The following is a 24,162-nucleotide window of genomic DNA, read 5'->3' as shown; positions in this document are numbered from 1 at the left end:
TTATAAGGGAAAAATTAATTTTATAAGCCGGATACAAGTAACTCAAACATCAAACCAAAAGTGGCGCATCACACCTCCTGTAACGACTTATATAATTAAACCATTTCGAATTTCAACTGGAATGAAGTAGTGAAGGTAGACTATGAACACTGCCTCTCTCTTGCTTGGACTTTTAAGATATCGAAAACCAATTAGCCAGCACAAATGAAACAAAGGCACTGCATGAAGACTGGGTGGGAGAGAACGTGGGCGAGAAAGAGGGACTCAGATTTCATTTTCGCAAGCTGGACAGAGGCTGGCATTGAGGGATTGCTAGTTGTTCAATGTAGAGGAGAAGACAAATGTGCAGCACCAGAAAATATCCATACTCCGCCCACAGAAGGGATTGGAATTTCCTGGGGGGTAGGGGCTTCTCTAAGACCAAAAAGTGAAAGAAATGTATCAAGTTTAATCGGAATTTCCAGAGGGGTTGGGAGGTCTTGGAAAAAAATCCCTTCCGTGGGGGAGGTATGGATATTTTCTGGAACTACACAATAAACCTTAACGTTAATAAATATAATATAGTATATAATCGTTTGTTGCACGATGTAGTCACTTGAGTTGTAGATCGCGACGTTTCGACTGCTTACTACAAGTCTCCATCAGGTGATGAGGTCGACTGTAAACAGTCGAAACGTCGCGATTTACATCTCAAGTGACTGCATCGTGAGACAAACGATAATAAACTATATTACTGTATTTACTACCACAATGAAGAAACAACATTTTTATCGACACAAACCGAGTGTTTTTAAGATGACTTAGGAAATATCCTATGATGGTTCAATAAGTTTTAGAACCCCTTCAAATCCACGTGCCCGTTGCCTCTTGCTGCTTCCTTCCTCACTTCTGCAGAGTGGGCACAAACTGCATCCTCGATACCATTCTTCGGCACATTCAACACATGCGGCAAGACGCTGGCAGCAACCTGCAAATTCGACACCATCTGGTGGAAAAATATTCAGGCATATGGTGCACTTGAATGTGGTGGCCAGCGCTCTTTCTAAATCGTGTAGCCTCTTGCAACATTTCGCGTTGCGCTGGATGTGATCTTTTATGTCATCTAATTTATCCAAGATGAGATTGGTATTTGAATACTCAGCGAGTGATGGCGCATTGTTAAACCTGCCTCTTTTCCCTTTTGACTCTCTGGACGTCATCTTGGCCCTTTTCTGTTTCATGCGCTCGTATTCTACCTCTCGGCAGGCGTATATCTTCATCGTCCCTTTTCCCCAGAATTCAGATCCTGCATAAAAGCGATAATTATCTATCAATAGTTGTTTTTAACCTTACCCATGGCTTAGCCTGGGGATGGACCCGCATAGATTTTCAACTTGTCTAACCTAAGAGCAGTCAAGCATGAATTACTTTTTAAATCTGTCTTCAAACTTTTTGATTGGTCCAATGTCTGTTCATAAAACCCTCAACGGCTTCTTTACTTGTAGATTTTTTTCACTTTTTTAACATGCTAAATAACTTTGTACACTATAATTGCGTGATATAATTATCACGTTCCTACCTCGAGTAGTTGAATTATCGAGGATTTCAAAGCCATTTTTGTCCACAATTACCAAGTCATCCTCTATGTTGAGGTATTCTTTGGAACGTTCTGAAACATCTACCACTGTGCAGTGTTCTGGAGTTAGTTTCAAGTAGGCTGTTGCTGTGGGGATGGGATTTCCACTGTCAGGATCAAATTCGGCGAGAAATACTTTCCTTCTTATTTCTCCCGACTGTTTGGTAGCTCTGTTAAGGGCACTGGAAGTCCTGCTGGAACTAGGCATGTGTTGACTAGCAACTTGGAATGATGCCGAAGCGGCTGCTGATGATGGTAAAGGCGACAATCCGAAATCATGAGGCGATGGAACTTGAAACGTTGTTGGCGTGCTGGGTGCTTCTGTATTTGGTCCCTTTACTTCAAGGGATGACCTCTCCCGCCACAAAGTCGTCTCAAAATTTCCCAAATAGTTGGGAAATCGAGCTATCCGGCTAAAATCGTCTTGAAGATACAGACCATTTCTTTCAACCTAAAACGATTTGTTAACAATTTTTGTAAATAAAGTGTTTTAAAAGTCATATGTATGCGTATTGGCTATCATTCTCTATGGTATTTTAAGAAAATTGCAGTAAAATTCGCAATTGGGGTAATACTTCTTTACGCATATTGTAAATCGGGAATTCGGGCCCAGCTTGAAATTAGTGCCCCTATGCGAATACGTGCCTCCCTTGGGGTAACTCTATTGAAACAGAACCTGCCCTCAGATTTTTATCAGGCTTTGCGTCCCGATTGTTTTTCTTAAAGGAACTTGAATTTTGAAACAAAAATACGGATGGGGAAGAGAAGCTTTGGAGGAGGGGTCATTTCCGTTTAGGAGCAGCAAAACCTTCACTATTTGATGAAGTGCATCAGGAAAATTACTGGAACATAGTAACAACAGGACGCTGAGAGTGACGTGCAAATACCTACCATGACAGATTATCAGACTTGCGCTTCTACTGAGAAATACGTTCTCGTCTTGTTTTTTTTGTTTGTTTTTCTTGTTTTCTCTTTTGTTGTTAATGTCGTTGTTGTTGTCTTCAGCTTCTTTACTTGAGATGATAACAATTTTACATTTAGGCTAAAAATTTGAAAAGCGGAACAAGCGCCCTCAGGGAGGGGTTCCTTCCAATTATACCTATCCTCTGGACTCAAAAAATAATAAGCGTCCCGGGCATTACTTCGAACATTTGTCAATAGGAATTTCCGGCGCCTGCTTTCCCGTATTACGCGCGATTTCCAAGCTTTCTTTCTCAAGGTTATAGAAGCTAAAATGCTGTACATTATTTTTTTTCTCAATCTGGTTAATTTTTCCCCTGGTAAATTTATGCCTGAAATATTAATTTTTACCTTACAGCGCGAAGAGTGATAACACCAGAGTAAATATTAATTAAGTAGAGTTTCTCTTCCATAGAAAAACCAAAGGCTTTCCTTTTTGACCAAAACCTTGCATTTTTGCTTTTTTTCCCACATGAGCAAGTGTAATCCCGGTTGCCTGACACGAGATTAGATCAGGCTGAGAATTTCGCAACTCGCAAGACAGACTGACAGAAAGGAAACCATTGAATCGGGTTTTAGCGCTTGCCATCAGAGAGCAGCGTTTTGTTATTATCACAATGAATTTTGTTTTTTATTCCCCTGGCTACTTGAGCAAGTGTAATCCCAGTTGAGTAACACGAGATTAGATCTCACCCTGTGGAATTTCGCAACTCGTAAGACGGACAGAAAACAACTGAATTGGGTTTTAGCGGTTAAGGGGTTGCCATCGGAATGCTGTGTTTTGTTATTCAGGGCCTCCACAGACTAGAGTGTCTATCTTTTTGTCGAGAGTCGAGGGTCGAGGGTCCCATGTCGAGGGTCGAGGGAAATTTTTTTTCTGGGTTTGTTCTTTTACTCTTTGCTGTAGGCTCGATTTCCGCCGCTCAGTCGAGTCCGATCTACATGTTTCTACCCGATTTGGTTAAATGTCCGCTAACATGATCGCACTTCATACCGCAAACGTCTTTGCTACAGCGAGAAAGATAATTTTTGTAGCCTTCTCGATTCAAATATCTTTTTGGGTCCCATGTCGAGGGTTTAATAATATATCACAGACCTGATTATTTATCCATAACCTTCTATAACATTCAAAGTCCGGTTTTCATGTGACTTCATCACGCTGGATGCTTTGGCCGAGTTACTAATGCCATCAACTTTCTACTGGCTGTCCGCGTAGAAACTAATCCAAACATTCAGTTTTGCAGCTGTAATTTCTTCAACAAAAAGATAACACGCAGGGATAACAGAATGTGGTTCGCGTTAATATTTGTATCGATAGTGACATTGCTGTGTCAAAGTGCCTCACTCGCTTCGAATTTCACATTTTTAGCTTCAAATTTTTCACTGTGGAAAACAAATAAAAACGCCTTCCCTGGCTTCGTTTGTGTACCTTCTTTTCTATGTCGCTGTTGTGGTTTAGGTCGTGTTATTACCAATGCGATTTCGTGGAGTGTTGGCTTCATTGTTTTCCAGTGTTATTGACAGGCTGCAATGAGAGATATTCGTTTGCCATCTATCAAACAGGAACTGTAGGTGAAATCTGGAGGCGATGGGAGCTATGGGAGCAAATTTACGGCTATTTTCCTCCTTCGGTAAATTCGCTGTCAAAAAAATACCTGAGAGATTTGCGATCTAAATTACCACTCTCCTTCGGTAAACTTGCAGGGCTTTGCGATGGGTCGCGATGAAACTATCACCATTGTTAAATTCTATTTCAATAGACCTTATCACGGTTTTCGACGCCATCTTGATGGGTAGGCAATGCGGTCAGAAATCGACACTGTTTGTATAGGAATCCGATGGCAAATAACTTTTTCCAAAATTGAACTTTACACAATTTGTGAATCGTAACGTTAAAAGACCACGTTTAAGGAATGAAGCTTGGCTAGAAGACGCTCAGTTTATTTTTCTAATTTTCCATACATTTGTCTGTAAATTTGGCCAGGTGGACGCGGTTCGCGGGGAAAAAAACATACGTACTGACAAATGTATGGAAAATGAGAAAAATTAACAGAGCGTCTTCTAACTAAGCTACGTGCATCCTTCAAACTTGGTGAATACAATCCTCCACCTAGTATTTCATACCTAGTCAGAACGAATGATAGGAAATCAGCAGAGGAATTTAAAACATATTGAACGTATTCATGGGGAAACTTTCAAGCAAAATTTCCCCCACGTGTTTATTCAAAGAACTATTTTTACTCGGGAGAAAGCCAGTTGAAATCCAGTTCTATTTTATCGGCGGCCGTTTCTAATGCTGCTATTTCCCCTTTCCCCCCTGAAACTCCTGTTTTTCATCTGGATGCCTACTCAACTCTCCACAGAAAAACACTGACTCGCATCAGTGCCATTCGGCACTTGCGAACTGTGTGATTTCTTACATGACAATTACATAGCGTTGACCGGTATTTCCAAGCGCGGAAGGCTCGCGTCTCTTATCTTGGAAGAGGTTTCTTCAAGTTCTTATCTTTTAGCGCTCGCTTCCTCAAGGTTTAAACTTTAATTCTTGCCTCTTTTCCTCGATGAAACTTTCACATGGGCTAAGTACATGTAAGTGACGCCTGCTTGTCGGAAGAGAAACGTCGCTCGTTTCCGGTACTCGATACCCGCCCCCGGCCGCATCATCGTTTCAACCCGACGTGGAGACCTTTTTTCGTGCAGGAGATTTAAAATTTGATTCAGGGCTTTGTAACTGCTGTGTTGACGTTCTTTTACGCTTCAAACTGCTTTTTACTCTCTTAGGCGTTGTTAGCCGAGCAATCGTGTTCGAGACTTCAGGGAGAAAATGAAGATCTTCTTCTGCTAGATAATGTGCAGACAATGTTGAGGTGAACTCTTTCTTCCATAATTCCCCTGGATATTGTAAAAGATTACAGTCGATATCCGACAGAAATTCCTCTCTTGATTTCCTATCATTCATTCTGATTTTCAAAACTGAAAAAGACAAAATCCCAGTACGCGTTGCCGACTTTGCTTCTCTTCAAGTGTTTGCGGAGTGGCGCCAAAACGTTCCCAAGTGGATGGGTAAACTTTGAAGTTTGATTGTCAAAACTTTGGATTATGATTGACCGGCAGTTACAAGCGACGGTAAGACTTTTTTTAAACGTTTCCTCCACCGGGCTCTTCGTTTGTAATAGCTAGTAGTTATGGTATGCATTTCAGAAAATGTACATAAAAGTTTGACTGATCGTGTGATAGGAAGTTATGCCAACATTTTACCAAATTAGGTTTGGTGTTACGACAAAGCAAATACACGTCAATGTACCGAATGGTCATGTAAAATGGGGTTGACAAGCCTTCGATTCAAGACTCCTACGATTTGTGGCATTTGAAAAAAACACTCAGAAAAAAAAATTACCCTCGACCCTCGACATGGGACCCTCGACCCTCGACTCTAGACAAAAAGATAGACTCCAGACTAGACATTTGGTTGTCGACAGGTACTTATTATCAGCAATTAAATTTTATCGACAACTATTTCTGTCCAATGCAAGCATTCCAGACATTAGATTGTTAGATTGCTTTTTAATGCAGTTTCCCTTTCTAAGGGAAACTGTGTGGTTTTCGACAATTCGTCTCACACACCACGTTTTTCAGTTGCCGATGACAATTAGTTGCCGATAACAAATATTTGTCGACAACTGAATGTCTAGTCTGTGGAGGGTGACTTTTACTCTTAGGCCCGGTCCAAACGCCGCTCCACGGGTGTCTGGAAAACCCGAATAGCGAATAGCGAACAGCGAATAGTCCCGAATAGCGAATAGCGAATAGTACGAATAGTGCGAACAGTCTCGAATAGTGGCGAATAGTGGCAAATAGTGGCAAATAGTAACAAATAGGGTACCCAGAATCTCGCAGTCAACCTCGTAGCAACTTATGATGGGATTTTTCCGCTAAAAAGCACAGACGCTTGTCAGGACAAAAGGTGTTTCTAAACCTAATTTCTTCTTTTTTAACCACTGCAAAAGCGTAAATACGTACGTCTTTATTAGGTTATCCTTCTGTTTTCTGTTTTCTTAATGTCGGCGATGGACAGCCTACTAGCCTGAGTCCGGAGAAGAAAAGGTAATAAATTCACTGAAATTCTGTTGCCTATTGGATGATTAATTAACGCAGGATATTAGATCTAAAGCGGTGACTATTGACGACTATTCGTCAGTATTCGCCACTTTTCGCGACTGTTCGCCACTATTCGCACTATTCGAGACTATTCGGACTATTCGGGACTATTCGCTATTCGCGACTATTCGCTATTCGCTATTCGGGTTTTCCAGACACCCCCGCTCCACTCATGTGCCGAACCAAACTTGATAAAGTTCGACTTTGGAGCGACGGCTGGTTCAGACGGCGTACTTGCGTCGAACTTAATTCGGGAAGCCGGTGGTAACAATTTTCGACGAGAAAAGATGCGTTCTGAATGCAAGAACTCTGTCCAAATAGAAAAGCTGTGACTAACATTTCGCTGTTATAGCAACATTTAGGGAAGCAAATTGAAACTCAAGGTTCAGTGTTTGTATTTAGACAGGTTTTCTCCCGGTTAATTCGACTTGTTAAAGGAAAATCTCATAAGGTGGGCTATCATCACGAAGAAAAAGCAAAAACTGAATTTGCGCTAAAGGAACTCGCTTATACAGTCCCGTTTCTCATAAATCGAGGACATACTGGTATTTTTAGTGACGACTTTGAGCTTCAAGCATGACTGGTCACGCCACTCAATTTTGAGCCAATCACGAGTCCCGTTATATGAAAAATAAATTACAGTAATTTATGCATTAGGCTCCAACGTCGCATAGTGCAACAGACCCTGCCGAATTTAATGTTATTTGCCGCACCAAACCTAACCTGCCGAACCAAACTGATTCAAACGCCGCTCTTCTGCTGTACTTAACTCATCAGTTAGGTTCGGCGCATGAATGGAGCGGCGTTTGGAACGGGCCTTAGCCGGGTTAGCGAAAGTCTCCTATCGGAGTGTTCTCTGTGAAAACAAACACCTGCCTGCGACTTAAGCAGGTTCAAAATCAATCAATCAATTGACTAATTCGGCTTCCATTAAGGTGGCTAAACACAGTTTTTGATACCTGTGTTTCATTCACCTTTTTCTCTAAAACCCTTGATCTCTCGGTTGCCAAAAATGGCAGCAAGCAAGTTAACAACACAAACTTTGGTTTTTGGATGGTTAAGCTGACTTGGGTGCCGTTGCCATGGCAACATGAATAAAAATAAAAAGGCCTTTAAAATCGGTTGTTTATTTGTAGGAAATCTAGTCATTAGATTTTCTTTATAATTTGTACGCAACAAACTTGTAATGATTGTCACAAGTTAACACCATTTTGCTAATAATTTAACAGAGAGATATTTAATTATCCCTTGTTGAAGGTTCACTGGAATATCTAGAATTTCCTTTGTTAAAGTTCAATTATTTTCAATACTCCAATTACTTATTTCCTCGAGTATTTTCGTGCCAAATTTCGTGAAATTCTAATGAGTGGTTCTCGAGAAATAGGCGCATTTCCGAGAGTGCAATTTTTCATTCAATCGCAATTGTTTGACTTACTACGCATGCGCTGCATTTAACTGGGTTCTTTCGGTAACAAAGGGCGCTTTCCATGCGACCAAACATTCCGAAATTTTTGAAACGGGGACAAATGGTACGGAAATTTCCTAGGAAAAGTTCCAGAAAATCCGGAAATTGTTGAATTTCCGAAAAGCGAACCATTCAACGGAAAATTCTGGAAATTCCGGGATGAAAATCAAATGGAACGGAAATTTCCAGGAAGATATGTTCCAAAATTTAGGTATACCTCACGAGGTTGTCCTCTTTTTCGGAAATTATGCAAATTCGCAAATTTCTATTCAGCACTAGTTCTTTTGGCCGCGATGACAGCGAGTTGATCATCTCACGCAAGGATGACGGTGACGCGTATTCAAAAATTGAAATACTTTAGAATCTTTCCACTTTATGTCGATAAATACTAGCTACAGCTAAATTCGTGAAGAAAGCGTTTTATAAAAATAATGCCCCTGCGGTGTACTTGTTTGTTTTGCATAGGTTGGCTAAGAAATGTACAAAGATTTATAACGCGTGCAGAACCATTGTACGACTCATTAAACCCTTTGTTTTGCTCCGTTTTCACTGCACACCGTTGTCGTTTGTGCAAGGGCCCCGCTGTTGTGGTCTATAAAAAGTCACGATGTCGACATATCAGTGCTCTGTTTGCTTCTATATTTGCGATTAAACCTCGAAGTCATTGAAAAATTCCAAGCGAACAAAACTGTGCGACTTGGCGTTTTCCACACCGGAAAAGTCTGTACCATTCGCCCATGGAAATTTCCCAAAATTCACACCGCAATTTTGGGTCGAATGGAAAGCGCCCAAAGAAAAAGCTGAGAATTGCTGGGTTCTTTGCATCGTTACCTTTTCTAACATATCTTTATGATAAAAGACTAAAGCCATCAATACACTGCGTTCAATTAAAGAGAAAAATAGCACAGATAGTGCTGGTGTTGAGTAAATAAAATGATCGCTCTATTGACCACATGTTTGTTTTTTGCAATCCTTGTGCAGGCGCTAAATTGCTTCAGCAAAAGCGCGCGCGAAAACTGTGTTCGGCCACCTTAAATACAAAAATTAGATCGCATTTTTATTTGTTATCATAGTAATTATTAGCTAAATGTTTTATATGTTTGCTCACCAAATGTGTTTAGAGTGTATTTTTTGGTTTGTTGTTATCTTTGCATTTGTTTCAATGTGTGGTTTGGTCTGTTAAATTTTGCACCTCCTCTCGATCTAAAAATATTTTGAGACACGGGGAAGAGTCACTGCTCAAAACATAAAAAAAAAAACAAAACAAACGAAAACAAACTTCATAAAATAGAGATGTGCACTGCTATTTCATTATCGGATGCTATTTATATTTAGCCCCGAAGGAAAACAAAACACTCAACCTCGGCATTTGCAAGGTTAAAAAATTGAAAACCGAATGAAAAGCGATATACTCCTTTTCCTATGTAAGTAGTAGATACTCTTGACAATGTTATGGTGATAAATGTTCTTATATTATTGCCCCTTCAAATGCTGTGTTACACTTAATCTTACCTTAAACACTGCCGAAATACGATCTGCCATCAAGTCATCTTCATTAAAGTTGACTCTCTGTTGTCCGCGCCAAAGGACGAACGTTCTGTCCCCCATTACGTGATCAAAGCACCACCAAGATGCATACACAGCACCCTACTCTATACGTCTATATACCTTGTACGTCTAGTTCTAACACTTTTGATAAGAAAAAGCAATATCAACAGCGACTGACGGTTCAACACTTTTGTTCCTCACGAGGTCCAAGTATCGCGCTCAAAGTTTTGCGTAGTGCTGTACAAACGCATGGCTTCAGCCAATCAGCAACAGCGACTTAAGAGCTGAAAATAAGTGGGCTTATCACTGGTCAAGAGTTCCCGCTAAAATTGCAAATGAGCCTCAACACCTCCAACCTACAGGACTCCTCCTACTCTGCCCCTAAAATTTCTCATAAGGACATGTACCCCCGAAGACACTTAGATAAAATAGAAAACGATAAAACGGTAGTCAATTTTTTTTGTTTATTTGTTTTATTTTGGACCAAAACCAAAAAAAAAAAAAAACGATAAAACGGAAGTTGATTTTTGTTTTTCGTTTATTTGTCAGTTTTAGTTTGGGCAAAAAGAAAAACAGAAAAAAATGAAACGAAATTCGATTTTTATTTTGCGTTTATTTGCTTTCAGCTTAGGTAAAGAACAAAAAACGATGTTTTTTTGTTTATTTGTTTTAGTTTGGGCAAAAAACAGAAAACGATAAAACAGAAGTCGATTGTCGTTTTCGTTTTTCTGTTAAATTTGTACATAAAACGAAAAACGATAAAACAGAAGTTGATTTTGTTTTTCGCTTATTGTCATAGTGCAGAAGTAAAGTAATGATTATTTATTAAATTTTGGCGATTTTTGTAGATTTTGACGTTTTTCTTATTTACATTAATCAGGCAAAGTGGTTTTGATTTAAAATATAATAAAACGATATGTGTTTCAGGTAAAACGAGGTTCTGTATTGGTAGAATGTGGAGTAAAAAATTGAAATTAGACACCACATTGGCTTTTACTGTTGTTGAAACATAGGCACGCAAGGCGTGCAAGAGTTATTTTTTTGTGTGAAGTGTCGGAGATAGGAGCATTCATGGAGCTGTTTACAGTAATGATTTGGTTAATTTGACAAGTTTTATTGGTTGCGATGTACAGCAAGAAAGAAACTGGGAATTTATGATGTACATGCGATGTTACATCGGTCATGGTAAGATAGCTAACTAGTGAGCCATAAAATGTTTGACTGAACAAACTACAGTAATCTGACACGTCTCCAGATTAATGTAGATACCATCTTATTTTCTAACAAGCAATTTGATTCGTTCTTTAATACAACCCGCACTGTGATTGGTGTGACACGCGCACATGCATAACTCCCTCACTCACCGATCACATAGCCCTTCCAACCCCCAAGAGGAATTTTTGCTCAAAAATACTCAAGTTAATTGAGAGACTTTTTCGCACTTTATACGAGTAGTAAGTTTACCCTTTTTACACAACACAACACAACACAACACAACTTCACCGAAAATAGAAAGAAAGAGAAAAAAACCTCTCCTGACACGTTGAAAGTCTGATTTAATTAAATTGCACTTTAACTTGGTGCCACCCAGTCTTCAAAGAACATTTGAACAGTTTTTATACTTTTTACCTTTAAAAATATCGGACTGAAATGAATGTCATCAAATAAAACTATTAAACTGCTAATGCAGAGACGTAAAAACCGTCCAGAAATGAAAGCTTCTCAGTTTTGTTTAATATCCTGGAAACAATAGCCGATAACTTGTCAGCTCTAATTGAATTTACTCCGATATAAAAAACAAAAGTGTTAAGTTACCATTTGTTACTAAAGATAGCAAACATCTCGTGGGAAAGCTAAGAGTGGTGACGATTCGTCAGCTCTAATTGAATTTACTCCCTTGTGAAAAACAAGAGTGTCAAATTACACTTTGTAACTAAAAAATAAAATATCTCGTTATATTTACATGCAGCAAGAACAAAACAATCGTTACCCGCACTTGCCATCGTAAACGTTAGAACTGTTTCAAATCTAAATAGTCTCGTCTCCTCTAAAACATGTCCTAAGAACTAGAAGCGACGATTCGTGACCTCTAATTGAATTTACTCCTTGTGAAAAACAAAAGTATCAAGTTTCCTTTGTAACTAAAAATGAAAATATCCCGCCATTTGCATACTACTAACTCACGAACTGTTTCAAACCTCAAGGCTCATCTCGTTCATAACTAAAATCCTCAGCCAAGTAAACCCAATATATGAATACTTCCTCCTCTTTTATAGAAGAATAAATATGGTCGTTCTGAACTCTATCGGGATCAAATCTTCTCACATACCATTTACCTTTACCACAAGAAATTTGATTGGCTGTTTATAGTAGATCCAATCTGATTGGTGTGACATACATACATCTCTCCCTCACTCACTCACTCACTCACTCACTCATCCATTGACCCGTCCATAACATACCTGACGCGCCGACTAAGAGGTATTTTTTTTTTACAAAAAAGTAACTCAATAATGAGTGGACGAACCGTGCACGGACCGAGTCCCATCAAGACCCGGAGCATTAACCAAGTGCTCCCAGAATTCTTAATAGGTTTTTCGGCTGTGCTTCGATACGGTAGGTAGGTAAGTTTCTAGCTTGTATTCGAGCCTTTATTTCTCCCCTCTTTTGTTGTTCTAGCTTAAAATTTCCTTGTAGGAATCAATCTACGGTGATTTCCTTCAACTGCGGCGTTTTTTGAGGCCAGATACGATGCCTCCACATCGCAAACGTAAATCACGTTCACCTTCTTGCTCGCACGATCGGGACTGGCGATCTCCATCACCCAAACATCGTCGTTCAAAGGACAACGACAAGCTGGAGTTCACTCTGAAATCTCTCGGGACCCTTCAAAATGATGTTTTCAACTGTAATAGCCGTTTAGCCCTTAATGAGTCCCGCTTCGAACTAGATCATGATGTCGCCTACGGCGCCATTTCCTTGGTTGTTTCTGAAGACCCCGCGTTCGAGTCTGTCAATAGAGATCAGGCTTTTCAGCCATCAAACGAGGCAGAATTGTCGCTAAATGAGGCTACTAAACTACCAAACATGGCTATTAACCCACCAAACAAGGCTTCTGAGCCGTCAACTAACACTCAACTCCCAAGCTCCGGCAGAACTAACCTGGTGAATACACAATTTAAACAAGGTCGACGGCAGCCCTATTTCTCCCCCACCTCGCGATCTAACAATTCTCGTGGATGCATGCTAGGTTGGGGCGCAACAGGTCAGGGCAAATCCACCAATGGCAAATGGTCCAGTCAGGAATCAACTCATCACATCAACTTACTGGAACTGAAAGCAGCATTTCTTGCCCTAAAAACATTTCTGGGGCCAGTCTGACAAGATTGTACTATTGAAGATGGACAACTCCACCACAGTTGCTTACATAAACAACAGGGGAGGTACCGACTCAGTTCCTCTGATGTCCTTAACTCTGGAGATCTGGACTTGGTGTCTTCACAGAGACTTCCTCATTTCTGCACAGAATGTCCTTGGAAAGAAAACACCATAGCCAACCGAGAGTCTTGTACCTTCTTAGATTCCAGCAACTGGCTACTTGACCCAAAAGTAATCACACCCTTCCTTACAAATTGCAACACAGATCTGTTCCCCAGTCGCCTAGCAGCTCAACTACCTCAACACATCAGTTGGAGACCAGATCCAGGAGTATTTCATATAGATGCCCTAACTCTACACTGGAATTCTCTGAGGGGTTATGCCTTTCCCCCTTTCAACCTCATTCCAGTAGTTCTCAACAAGGTAATTCAGGACAATGCAGATCTAGTGCTTGTAGCACCAATATGGCAAGCCCAACCATGGTGGCCAATCTTGTTGAGTCTTTTAGTCAGCAACCCTGTCCTACTGCCACACAGTCCACATCCCTTGCATGACCCCTCCAATCCAAACAGGATGCATCCAATGTTTCCACGCCTTCATCTGACTGTGTGTCACATCTCCAACAATGCTACCAGACAGAGGGCTTTCCTGAACAGGTTACCAAATTGCTCCCCTCAGCAACTCGGTCCTCCACTCACAAGGCCTACCAGTCAGCATGGTCCCGCTGGAGTAGCTGGTGTACTGAAGGGAAATTAATCCTGTTTCAGCCCCACTCCCCAAAATCTTTGAATTTCTAGCAGAGGTCTTTTCAGATGGTTTGGAGTACCGCTCCATTAATGTACTGCACTCAGCTATCCCCTCAACACATTCAAAGATTGACAGCTTCCCTGTAGGTCAACACCCTCATGTTACTAAGCTAATGAAGGGAATACTCAATGCCCACCCTCCAAAACCAAGAAGGTGACTGCACACCTAACTTTCCTAGAAGTAACAGCTCTGTCCCTCGTTTAGTTGTCAAGGAAACTTGTTTTTTGCCTTGGCTTGCCCACAAAGGGCAGCTTCTCTGGCTAAATTAGATCTTAGATACAGTAAAATTCTGCCAGAGGGAGTTGATTTCTCCCTTACTTCTCCTAGGAATCCTGGGAGCACATGATTAGTGCTCCCGGGTCTTGTTGGGTTTCGCCATGCGTTTAGTTTTCTTCGGGGGTTACCTCTTGGGGCATTAAAAATGTGGATCAAAGCACTAGTGAGCGGACAATACCTGATTTATTCCCATAAATTTCTCCCTTCGTTTGTTCATATAATCCAAAACGGCGACTGTGAGTGCTTCACATGACTTTGTTTAGAACCAAGAATTTGGTTGTCATGACATCATGATGTCACGCTTTAGTTCTCTATTGAATACCTTAAAGCCAATACAAAAGTTGTCGCTCTAGCCAATCACAAAGGACAAGGACAAACCAATGAACCAATCAAAACCCGAAGCAAACGCAGGTTGCTTACATGAAGTGGGTTGACTTTCCAAAAGCCTCAAACTTTCTCTCCCCTGTTTGCATCGGATCGTGTACAGATTCATGTAATTGTCTGTTTTTAAATGATAATAATTCTCATCCCTTAAGTATTTTGCCAACAGAGGATTGAATCAGAAGCTGATGGAAGCCGAAAGGGAGCTAGACGACGTCAGGAATCAAAAGAGTGCTGATGAGATGAACAAGGATATTGAACTTTGGATAAAATACACGGATCACCCGTAAGTATGACTGCACTTAGATTTAAAGGTGCTCAGTCACGGTATTTTGAGTTACTTTGGGCATGTACAAAACTACCTGTGGATTGAAGACAACCTGAAAATAGTAGTGTACTAAGGTAGAAAAACACCAAAGAGATAATAATAAACCATAAAGATAAAGGGATGGTCAAGGATGGAGAAGATTGTCAAACAACGAATCTGAAAAATTTAGGCTAAGCTTTTCAGGATACACAAACCACGACATAGCTCTTTTAAGTGGTCACATTTTGAGGCACCATAGTGACTTGATTTAGCGCCCACTTTCCAGTTAATAAGCACACGTTTTCTAATAGGCACTCCCTATTGAGGGCGTTTTTTTTTAATAAGGGCCTCTATTCCCTTCAAATGAGCACCCCAACTCTAGCGAAAGTATCATTCAACTGAGACATTGACATAGAGTAGACTGATTAGACCATCAAATTATGAAGTCTGCTTTCTGAACTGAATGTTATATTGAACATTATGTCTGTAAGAGCCCAAATTCTAACAGTTCTTGAGTTCAAGTACACGTGTATCTGTTGTTTTTCATTTAAGTATTTTACCACATGCCGATGCAAATGATCAGAGAGGGATAAGGGCCCTCTTCACAATAAGTTCCCTTTCTTGGTATGCAGCTGTTTTAGGAAGTGTACTTTCATGTTCCCATGCATTTATCTACAAATTTTCCTAGTGGTCGTTAACTAGAATTTGGACACTTGAGATATTGTTGTACTCTTGTAGGGACAAACTCAAAGTGACATGAGCGAAGAATTACAGAAAAAGAAGGCATACATTGACAGTTTAGGGCTAAAAGTGTCAAGCAGTGGTGAGTATAGTAAAGAAATTATAATGCTCATAGACATAATTATTGAAAGCTATTGAGCAGTACTTTCATATGGTACTGTTTATTATGCTGTACAAAGTGGTTCTAACTTTTCAGTCTGTGGATGAAACTCTAGTGTGTGATCATTCAAAGGAAAGCTATTGAGCAGTATTTTCATGTGGTACTCTTTACTATGCTGTACAGGGTTGTTCTAACTTTTAAGTCTGTGGATGAAACCCTATTTTGTGATCATGCAATGAAAGCTAGAGTAGTGAAAAGTGCTTTCACTGCCTTTTTTTCTACCTTTGTTTTTGGAGATTATAATAAACTCTTTGTGTAATTTTGCTTGAATCTCTATACATGTATGAGGTAGAACATTTTTGTAATAAGTTGTTTGTTGGACAGTGTGTAATAGTTATTTCTTTGTATTCTTTTGTTTCAGTGGAAAAAGTGAATGAGCTTCAGGAACTTCTGAATAAGAAAGATCAAGAAATGAAAGCTATGGAAGATCGCTACAGGAAATACTTGGAGAAAGCCAAGAGTGTAAGTTTTTTTCTCAGCCTTAAATGTTTCGTGCAACTGTTCCTCATTGTACTTCTCTTTCATGGTCTATGTTAAATTATTTGTTCCAGTTGTTTTAGTTTATTTGGTTATTGCTGTTTGGCCTGGAGTTTTTTGCATTTACTAATGGTACAGTAGAATTGAGTTGCTATTCTCTCTTTGCCTTGTAAAGTAAATGTTCCAAATCCTTGCCTGATAAGGTTAAAGCCTTTGTCGTAATTGTGGTTCTGGTCTTGAAGTTGTTTTCATGTATTTCAGGTCATAAAATCACTGAATCCCAAGCAAAATGCAGGATCTTAACCTGAGGTGAATTATTGTTTTCTCTATGTGTTTCTTCCCCATTAAGGCTGGTGAAGCCATAACCAAATAACAGTGTTTCAGTCAGAAAATTTTATTTGAGGGCCAAAGTGACCCCTGAAGACCTTTTTTAGGGGCCAATTTTTGAGTTATTTTTTTGTAAAAAAAAATACCTCTTAGTCGGCGCGTCGGGTATGTTATGGACGGGTCAATGGGTGAGTGAGTGAGTGAGTGAGTGAGTGAGTGAGTGAGTGAGAGATGTATGTATGTCACACCAATCAGATTGGATCTACTATGAACAGCCAATCAAATTTCTTGTTGTAAAGGTAAATGGTACGTGAGAAACACAAGGTATGTATAAACACAAGGACTTTGGTAATTGAAAAATAAAGAGTGACGTGTATGTTGCCGGTTTGTGATTTTTAGTCCGGTTTGGAGGGGTGTGTGACAGTTACATACGTACATTGGGTTGTTTTAGAGTGCATAATTTTCAGTGTAATGGTGGCTAGTTATGAACGAGATGAGTCTTGAGTTTTGAAGCAGTTCATGAGTAGTAGGCAAATGGCACGAGATATTTTTACTTTTAATTACAAAGGGTAACTTGATACTTTTGTTTTTCACAAGGAGTTAATTCAATTAGAGGTCACGAATCGTCGGTTCTAGTTCTTAGGACATGTTTTAGAGGAGACGAGACTATTTAGATTTGATGCAGTTCTAACGTTTACAATAGTAAGTGCAGGTAACGATTGTTTTGTTCTTATTGCATGCAAATATAACGAGATATTTTTATTTTTTAGTTACAATGGGTAATTTGACACTCTTGTTTTTCACAAGGTAGTAAATTCAATTAGAGCTGACGAATCGTCACCACTTGTTCCCACGAGATGTTTACTATTTTTAGTTACAAATGGTAACTCGACACTTTTGTTTTTCATATGGGAGTAAATTCAATTAGAGCTTACAAGTTATCGGCTATTGTTCCCAGGTTAAACAAAAAAGAAGCTTTCATTTCTAGAGTGTTTTTACGTCTCTGCAGTAGCAGTTTAATATTTTTATTTGATGGGCATTTTATGACATTGTTTTCAGTCCGATATTTTTAAAGGTAAAAAGTATGAAAACTGTTCAAATGTTCTTTGAAGACTGTGTGGCACCAAGTTAAAGTGCAATTTAATTAAATCAGACTTTCAACGTGTCAGAGAGGTTTTTTTCTCTTTCTTTCAATTTTCGGTGAAGTAGTGTTGTTGCGTTGTGTTGTGTAAAAAGGGTAAACTTACGACTCGTATAAAATGCGAAAAGTTCTCTTAAGTTGAGTATTTTTGAGCAAAAATTCCTCTTGGGGGCTGGAAGGGCTCCCGAAGGGGTACTCCCAGAAAAATTGGTTGGGGGTGTGCGGCCCACTTCCCAAAACCCTTACCCTATTTATGACAAAAATCTGCGATATTCCTTACCCTATTTCTGACCTGACCAAAAATTCGAAACCCTATTTACGACCTGACCCTCAAATCAAAACCCTGTTTCAGACCTGTGTTATAATTAGCTCCCTAGTTCAAACCAATGTTAAATTACCGTAAACATATAAATTTGTGAAGGGCTTTTGTTGATTTTCTTTTCGATAATGATAAAAAAAAGGCTTCTTCTTAAAGCATACTCATATCAAGGCTAGAGTGCAAAAACCGTACCCTATTTATGACCAAAACAGCTGAAAAACCATACCCTTTGGGGCCGCACAGACCTATATAGCCCATATAAGGGAGTCCTCCCCCCGGGGGAAGGGCTAAGTGATCGGTGAGTGAGGGAGTTATGCATGTGCGCGTGTCAGACCAATCACAGTGTGGGTTGTACCAAAGAACGAATAAAATTGCCTGTTAGAAAATAAGATGGTATCTACATTAATCTGGAGACGTGTCAGATTACTGTAGTTTGTTCAGTCAAACATTTTATGGCTTACTATTTTGTTATCTTACCATTACCGATGTAACATCTTATGTACATCATAAACTCCCAGCTTCTTTCTTGCTGTACATCGCATTCAAAAAAACTTGTCAAATCAACCAAATCATTACTGTAAACAGCTCCATGAATGCTCCTATCTCCGAGACTTATAGTTCACAAAAAAAATAACTCTTGCACGCCTTACGTGCCTATGTTTTACGAAAGGGGCCAATAAATTGAAAGCTACAGAAGGAAAAAATACATCAGGGTATCAAGGAAAATAAAGCAGTTTATTAGGATCTATGATAAAATTTAATAAGTGATTTCTGAAGTGTTTCTACTCAATAAAGTTTCTTTTGAATCAGATTATCTGCCGAGGGAACATTAGTGGTCAGGCAACCAGATCATCTACCCAGCTTAAAATACCGCTTTTTTAAACCAAGTCGGGACAGAGTTCTTTTTATTACAGAACTGTAACTTTGTGGAATGCCTTAAAACCCCATTTTAAATTAAGTGAATCTTTTATCATTTTTGAATGTGTAATGAAAGCCTTCCTCTTAAATCAATTGTTAATGTCTTAAATTTTATTTGTAAATAATTGTTTATCGATAATCTTTGAGTATATTTTTAATTATCTTTATCATTGTCTCTGAAAAGCCCTCATGGGGAGTTGACAATAATATTTGTATTGTATTGTATTGTATACTAGTATGAAGGATCCGTGCATTACAAGAGAACAATCCTTAGGCATACATGACGTAGTCAATGATCAAGGGTTTGCAATACATTATAGGGCAATTATTTTCATACACGGTCAGCCATTTGGAAGTTTTCTGAGAATCAATACTGCAGCAAAGCAAAAGGACCAATTAACTTCTTTTCTTATGTTGAATGTTTTAGAAGCAAAGATCTCTCAATATGATTTTCTATTATTATTATTATATTCTGAAAGGACATAATGTGTGACAAAATAACCGTTATTGATCGTCAACACAGAGAAAATGTAGTCGCCATTATGGTGACTAAACCAGAATTTTTGGTCGCCAAGGATGGAATGTTAGTTGCACTGATGACCGTATCGGTCGCAATTTTGAGCCCTGGGATGGCTTTTAAAATACTATGCCTGTGTTAAGGCCGAAGTCTTCAAAAAGGAAAGGGCCAAATTGGCCCTTTTTTCTTTTTTCTGGGGGCCATCTCTGATTGCAGCGTGGGGTTCCTGCAATGGCGCACTCTGGGGGAAACACTGAATAAAATGAATTAGTATAGGTAATCGTATGAATGCAAGTTTCTCAAGGCAGAACCAAGGGAAGCATTGATGCTTGAGAGAAACACAAATAACTGGTTTCATGAGTGATCAGTCATTGAGTGATTTGTTATTAACAGTACAACAAAGACATTAATAGAATTCATGGGCAAAATATTGTCAGCAGTCAACATTTAAGGAGAACAGTGCTCTGTTACCCTCTACATCACAGATTTTGTCACATTGCCCACTGGGAGACTTTTGGTGGAAAACAAGTTTTTTTGTTAAATGTCTTGTGAACTCGCAAGAGTGCTTGCTGTTAGGGAAAAGAATTCCTGCTATATAACAATTAAGATTACTTATGGAGAATATCAAGAGCCTTGACCTGCGCAAACCTGGTATACTGATGCGGCCCATAGTGTCATTCTGTGGGTCCCCTACGTATCAACTGTCTAAGTACTTGACAGCCATACTGCAACCCCTTACTGACAAATCGAGACGCAAACTACAATCTACAAAGAACTTTATTGACGTCATTAAGACAGTACAGATACCTGACGACTACAAACTTGTGTCTTTTAATGTGAAATCACTGTTCACCAGTATTCCACTTCAGTTGGCATTACAGTGTGCTGAGACTGCTATACAACAATCTACTGTTAAACTACCATTACCGGCAGAAGACATCATGGACTTACTGAACCTTTGCGTTACATTGACTTACTTTCAGTACAACAGTAAACACTACAAAAAGTTACGTGGAACAGCCATGAGGTTGCCTGTTTCTGTTGTAGTCACAGAAATTGTGATGCAACACATGAAGGAACACACCCTTGCAACTTGCAGACAAATGATACCACTTTGGTTACACTACGTTGAAGACACTTTTACCGCCGTTCACAAAGACGAAATTGACTATTTTCACGACCACTTAAACGAACAGAACACCGACATCCAGTTTACTAAAGAGATTGAAGAAAATGGAAAACTTCCTTTTCTAGACTGTTTGGTAAGCTGCCACAACAACAAACTGGGTACGACAGTGTACAGAAAACCGACCCATACCAACAGATTTCTCGACAAATCATCCTACAACCTGACTTCACACAAAGCCATGACTATAAAGACTTTGACCAGACGAGCGCAACTATTTTGTGACACACTGCACAGCTTACGTGACGAAAACAGATACCTTGAACGTGTTTTTCACAAGAACAACTACAATGCTGACTTTATTAGACGAAACATTTACCGACCTACTGAAGCTGACGCTACGAACAGGAACCCAACACCTCTTACTATAGTGACTATACCTTACATTAAGGGCACTTCTGAGACCATCTCAGGGATCCTACAGCCCTACAACATTCGTGTAGCCCAGAAACCTACAACTACGTTACAACACTTACTGACCAACGTGAAAGACAGAGACGAACCTAACAACAGACAGGGAGCAGTTTACAAGATCAAATGCTCCGACTGCCAGGCTTCGTTCCTACACTGGTGAGACTGGCAGAAACCTTAACACGAGACTGACTGAACACAAACAAACCACGAGAAATGGTGATGCTAACAATCTCATTGCTGTACATTATCAACTGACAAACCACAACATTGACTGGGACTCTGCCCAGTGCTTAACCCTTTAACCCCTAAGGGGTCTCCCTTTGATGAGTAAAATCGTCTGGCATTAGACAGAGTAAAATCTATAAGTCACTCTCAGGGAGTAAAGGGTTAAGGGAGATAGTTTTTTAACCCTTTAACCCCTAAGGGATCTCCCTTTGATGAGTAAAATCGTCTGGCATTAGACAGAGTAAAATCTATAAGTCACTCTCAGGGAGTAAAGGGTTAACGTACAGTACAAACTATTTTCAATGACTGACTCTGGAAAGCTGGTACACTAACTTAGAACAAACGCCTCTTAACAAATGTCAACAACTACCAGCGCCTTATAAATGACTTACCCATGACAGAAACGAAACCGACAAACAGACTTCTAACAGACCGAGTTAACAATACACGGACCAAAAACCAACCTATTTGACTAACAATAGACAGATCGAAACCCACCAATGACTGATGGCAAACTTCACACAAGTCTTTCAGCCAATACCATCATGGCTATACTGACCAATCACGTTCAACAGACAGGACTTATAACATCATCCACTGACAAACACTATGCACTTGACTCTGAAGATGACTTCCGCTCAGGTTGTCGAAAAGTCAGTCACCAACAGCAGTTCTTTTTCAGAACTACTCTCACCCGGACAATCACAATATACGAACTACAAGAGCCTTGACCTTTACAATTATCAGGATATTGCACAGTAAAGTTTTGAGAACACATACTAGTCTCTGGTGATAGAGATCCACTGCCTAGCCTTTCTGCTTCCTATATGTAGTGGTTAAGTAGTGTCACAGCAGAGTTGGAAAACCTTATGAGTGTTTCACAATCATTTAATCAAAAATGAGAAAGGAGTAACCCTTACTTGTCAATAATTGACTCATTTGATTTTTTTTTCGGCTTTAAAAACAGGCAAAGTTTGATGCAAGGAAGGCCAAAGAGAAAGTCACAAACGTAGATGGAGAAAATGAAGTAAGTTCTTTTTTTCTCAATAGAAAACCTCTCCACTGGATATTGATAATGCCCATGTGTGAGATTCAGAATTGTTTTATTTAAACATACAGCACATTGTACATGTACCTAGTAATTACTAGTAACAACGGAAGGGGGTGTTTTTATTAATCAAATGATTTATCAATTAATTAATTAGTTTATTTATTTATTTATTTATTTATTTATTTATTTGTTTTATTTTATTTTTTCAAACAGCATGTGGGGCAAGAAAGAGTCAGATTAAAGGTGGAAAATGAGGAACTTCAACTGGCCCAAGTGGCAGGTACTCTGCTTTTCTATACTGTGTTTGTACTTGGTGCATTTGGTTGTTTGATTGTTCTAGTTTCCCTGCTCAATGTAAAGTAAAGTTAATGGACAAATATATCTGAGTACTCCCTGAGAAAAGGGTTTTCTTCGGTCTTTTAGTAGGTGACAATTTTTCAGCCAAAACATTTGCTAGTACCCACTAGAACATGCACACGAGTCGACTATAGTTTCATGTGGTTAAATATTTTGCCAAAGAACAAATTGCGAAGAATTTAGCCAAGCTTGTAAAGTGAAATGCTTAAGTCTTACATGTTTACCAATACCCTGGAGTTTGAATCGTATTGTCATCTAGGTCGAAGTTGCCTTGTGATTTTAAAAGGAACTTTATTTTATCCAGTTGGAAGTATATTTAAATGTCTTGGCTGCCATGGTGAACTCCTTGCTGCAGAACAGATTGCTGTTCTCCTCTTCTGCTACCTAATGGCAGCTACCCACCAATATTTCATTTGGCTTAGAGTTTAATGATCCCCTAAGGTTGCTTTCAATATTATTGCCACTAAGTTTGTTAAATACATTGTATACATTTGTTATTTATATGTGTATATATATTTTCAGGGTCTCCAATGCGTCAACTGTCCCCTGGTACCCCTTCTGGTGATGATTTTGATCTCGGTAGTTCCATGTCTTCAGAAGTGAAGTATGCAACATTCTGAAAGTGTTTCCTAAGCTTGAGTAAACAGTTGTTTTCTTCACTTCAACTCAGCTGTATTCCTCCACTTAAAAAACTGTATGGTGAATAGTCCAGTCCAATCCGATAAGTTTCTAGCTTGAGCATCCTTGAACAGTGTTGTTTGCACAAATCCAAATTACATGTATTCACTTGTAAGGCACATTTCACAGAATAAGAATGCCTGTGCCAATAAGTGAAAGTAGTTACCATAATACATGCCCTGAGCTTCAGCAGTTTCAAATGCTGTAAAGCCAAAACAAAAGTTGTTGCTCTAGCCAATCACAATGGACAAGGACAAACCAGTGAACCAATCAAAACCTGAAGCAAATACAGGTTGCTGACGTGAAGCGCGGGAAACATGTGCAATCGAGTAACGATTGGTTTTAGTACCTCTGATTGGATGGCAAAGTGGCGCAATGTTTTTAAGCCAATCATGTAATGCAGTAATGCAAAACCAAAGCTATAAATGTGAATTGCTTTTGACACATGAGTGAAAACCACTCCATCTTGACATCGATCTGTTTTTAATCACAGGGAGCAAATTCTCCGTCTGAAATATGAAAATATGAAGCTTAAAGAACAAAAGGAAGGTGAACAAGAAGAACAGGTACTGAACCTTGGAATTCAGTTATCAGTTTGTTCTTTGGATGCAATATTTCTTTTCTTTCTACCGTTTGCTGTAAAACTAAGAGATCAAGGTCTCTTTCTTGTCATCAGAATCAACTTCTCCAGAGTCTTCTAAATGATGCCAATGAAAGGAAGGATCAGTTAGAGAAGGAAAACAGGTTAGTTAGATC

At 39.4% G+C, this 24,162-nt stretch overlaps 4 protein-coding genes across 7 annotated transcripts in view; 3 read left to right on the top strand and 1 right to left on the bottom strand.

Annotated features, from left to right (window-relative positions):
* The window catches only part of LOC110068436 (protein Hook homolog 3-like), a 73,993-nt gene that overhangs the window by 41,987 nt on the left and 7,844 nt on the right, over positions 1-24,162 (top strand). For all 3 annotated transcript variants that reach the window (XR_016206335.1, XM_089286376.1, XM_089286375.1), the window contains exons 27-31: positions 22,288-22,347; positions 22,585-22,651; positions 23,251-23,332; positions 23,900-23,972; positions 24,083-24,150. Coding sequence is in view for 2 of the 3 variants with exons in the window: in XM_089286376.1 (XP_089142502.1) it covers positions 22,288-22,347; positions 22,585-22,651; positions 23,251-23,332; positions 23,900-23,972; positions 24,083-24,150 (350 nt within the window). In the remaining variant the exon portion in view is untranslated. The remainder of the gene's footprint in view (positions 1-22,287; positions 22,348-22,584; positions 22,652-23,250; positions 23,333-23,899; positions 23,973-24,082; positions 24,151-24,162) is intronic.
* LOC149113754 (uncharacterized) lies at positions 771-11,190 on the bottom strand. Its single transcript, XM_089287688.1, has 3 exons — positions 9,711-11,190; positions 1,559-2,066; positions 771-1,285 (listed from the first exon to the last, which is right to left on the bottom strand). The coding sequence occupies exons 1-3, from the start codon at positions 9,804-9,806 to the stop codon at positions 813-815; spliced, it is 1,077 nt and encodes a 358-aa protein (XP_089143814.1). The 5' UTR covers positions 9,807-11,190; the 3' UTR covers positions 771-812.
* LOC149113753 (uncharacterized) lies at positions 12,107-15,663 on the top strand. Of its 2 annotated transcripts, XM_089286378.1 has the most exons (3): positions 12,107-12,366; positions 14,758-14,874; positions 15,634-15,663. In XM_089286378.1, exons 1-3 carry the CDS (start codon positions 12,260-12,262, stop codon positions 15,653-15,655), a joined length of 246 nt encoding a protein of 81 aa, XP_089142504.1. In that variant the 5' UTR covers positions 12,107-12,259; the 3' UTR covers positions 15,656-15,663. The 2 variants fall into 2 exon arrangements, 1 of the variants encoding a protein (XP_089142504.1); XR_016206336.1 differs by lacking the exon at positions 12,107-12,366 and having other exon boundaries at positions 12,377-14,874.
* Positions 16,589-22,320, top strand: LOC149113752 (uncharacterized). Its single transcript, XM_089286377.1, has one exon. The coding sequence runs from the start codon at positions 20,110-20,112 to the stop codon at positions 21,253-21,255; it is 1,146 nt and encodes a 381-aa protein (XP_089142503.1). The 5' UTR covers positions 16,589-20,109; the 3' UTR covers positions 21,256-22,320.

This window comes from Orbicella faveolata, unplaced genomic scaffold, assembly GCF_042242905.1.
Source record: "Orbicella faveolata isolate gen_17 unplaced genomic scaffold, um_ofav_v1 contig_14, whole genome shotgun sequence".
Classification (NCBI taxonomy): Eukaryota; Metazoa; Cnidaria; class Anthozoa; order Scleractinia; family Merulinidae; genus Orbicella; species Orbicella faveolata.
Note: the sequence above shows the minus strand (reverse complement) of the source record. Positions and strands in the feature narration are given on the sequence as shown.

Bases quoted from the DNA above. Each gene is read 5' to 3' on its own strand.
- LOC149113754 (XM_089287688.1), bottom strand. From the start codon at position 9,806: ATGGGGGACAGAACGTTCGTCCTTTGGCGCGGACAACAGAGAGTCAAC. The intron at 2,067-9,710 runs GTAAGATTAAGT...AAATCGTTTTAG, and splicing joins GTATTTCGGCAGTGTTTAAG to GTTGAAAGAAATGGTCTGTA. The intron at 1,286-1,558 runs GTAGGAACGTGA...GCTTTTATGCAG, and splicing joins CGATAATTCAACTACTCGAG to GATCTGAATTCTGGGGAAAA.
- LOC149113753 (XM_089286378.1), top strand. From the start codon at position 12,260: ATGAGTGGACGAACCGTGCACGGACCGAGTCCCATCAAGACCCGGAGC. The intron at 12,367-14,757 runs GTAGGTAAGTTT...TTTTGCCAACAG, and splicing joins GCTGTGCTTCGATACGGTAG to AGGATTGAATCAGAAGCTGA. The intron at 14,875-15,633 runs GTAAGTATGACT...GTACTCTTGTAG, and splicing joins ATAAAATACACGGATCACCC to GGACAAACTCAAAGTGACAT.
- LOC149113752 (XM_089286377.1), top strand. From the start codon at position 20,110: ATGGAGAATATCAAGAGCCTTGACCTGCGCAAACCTGGTATACTGATG.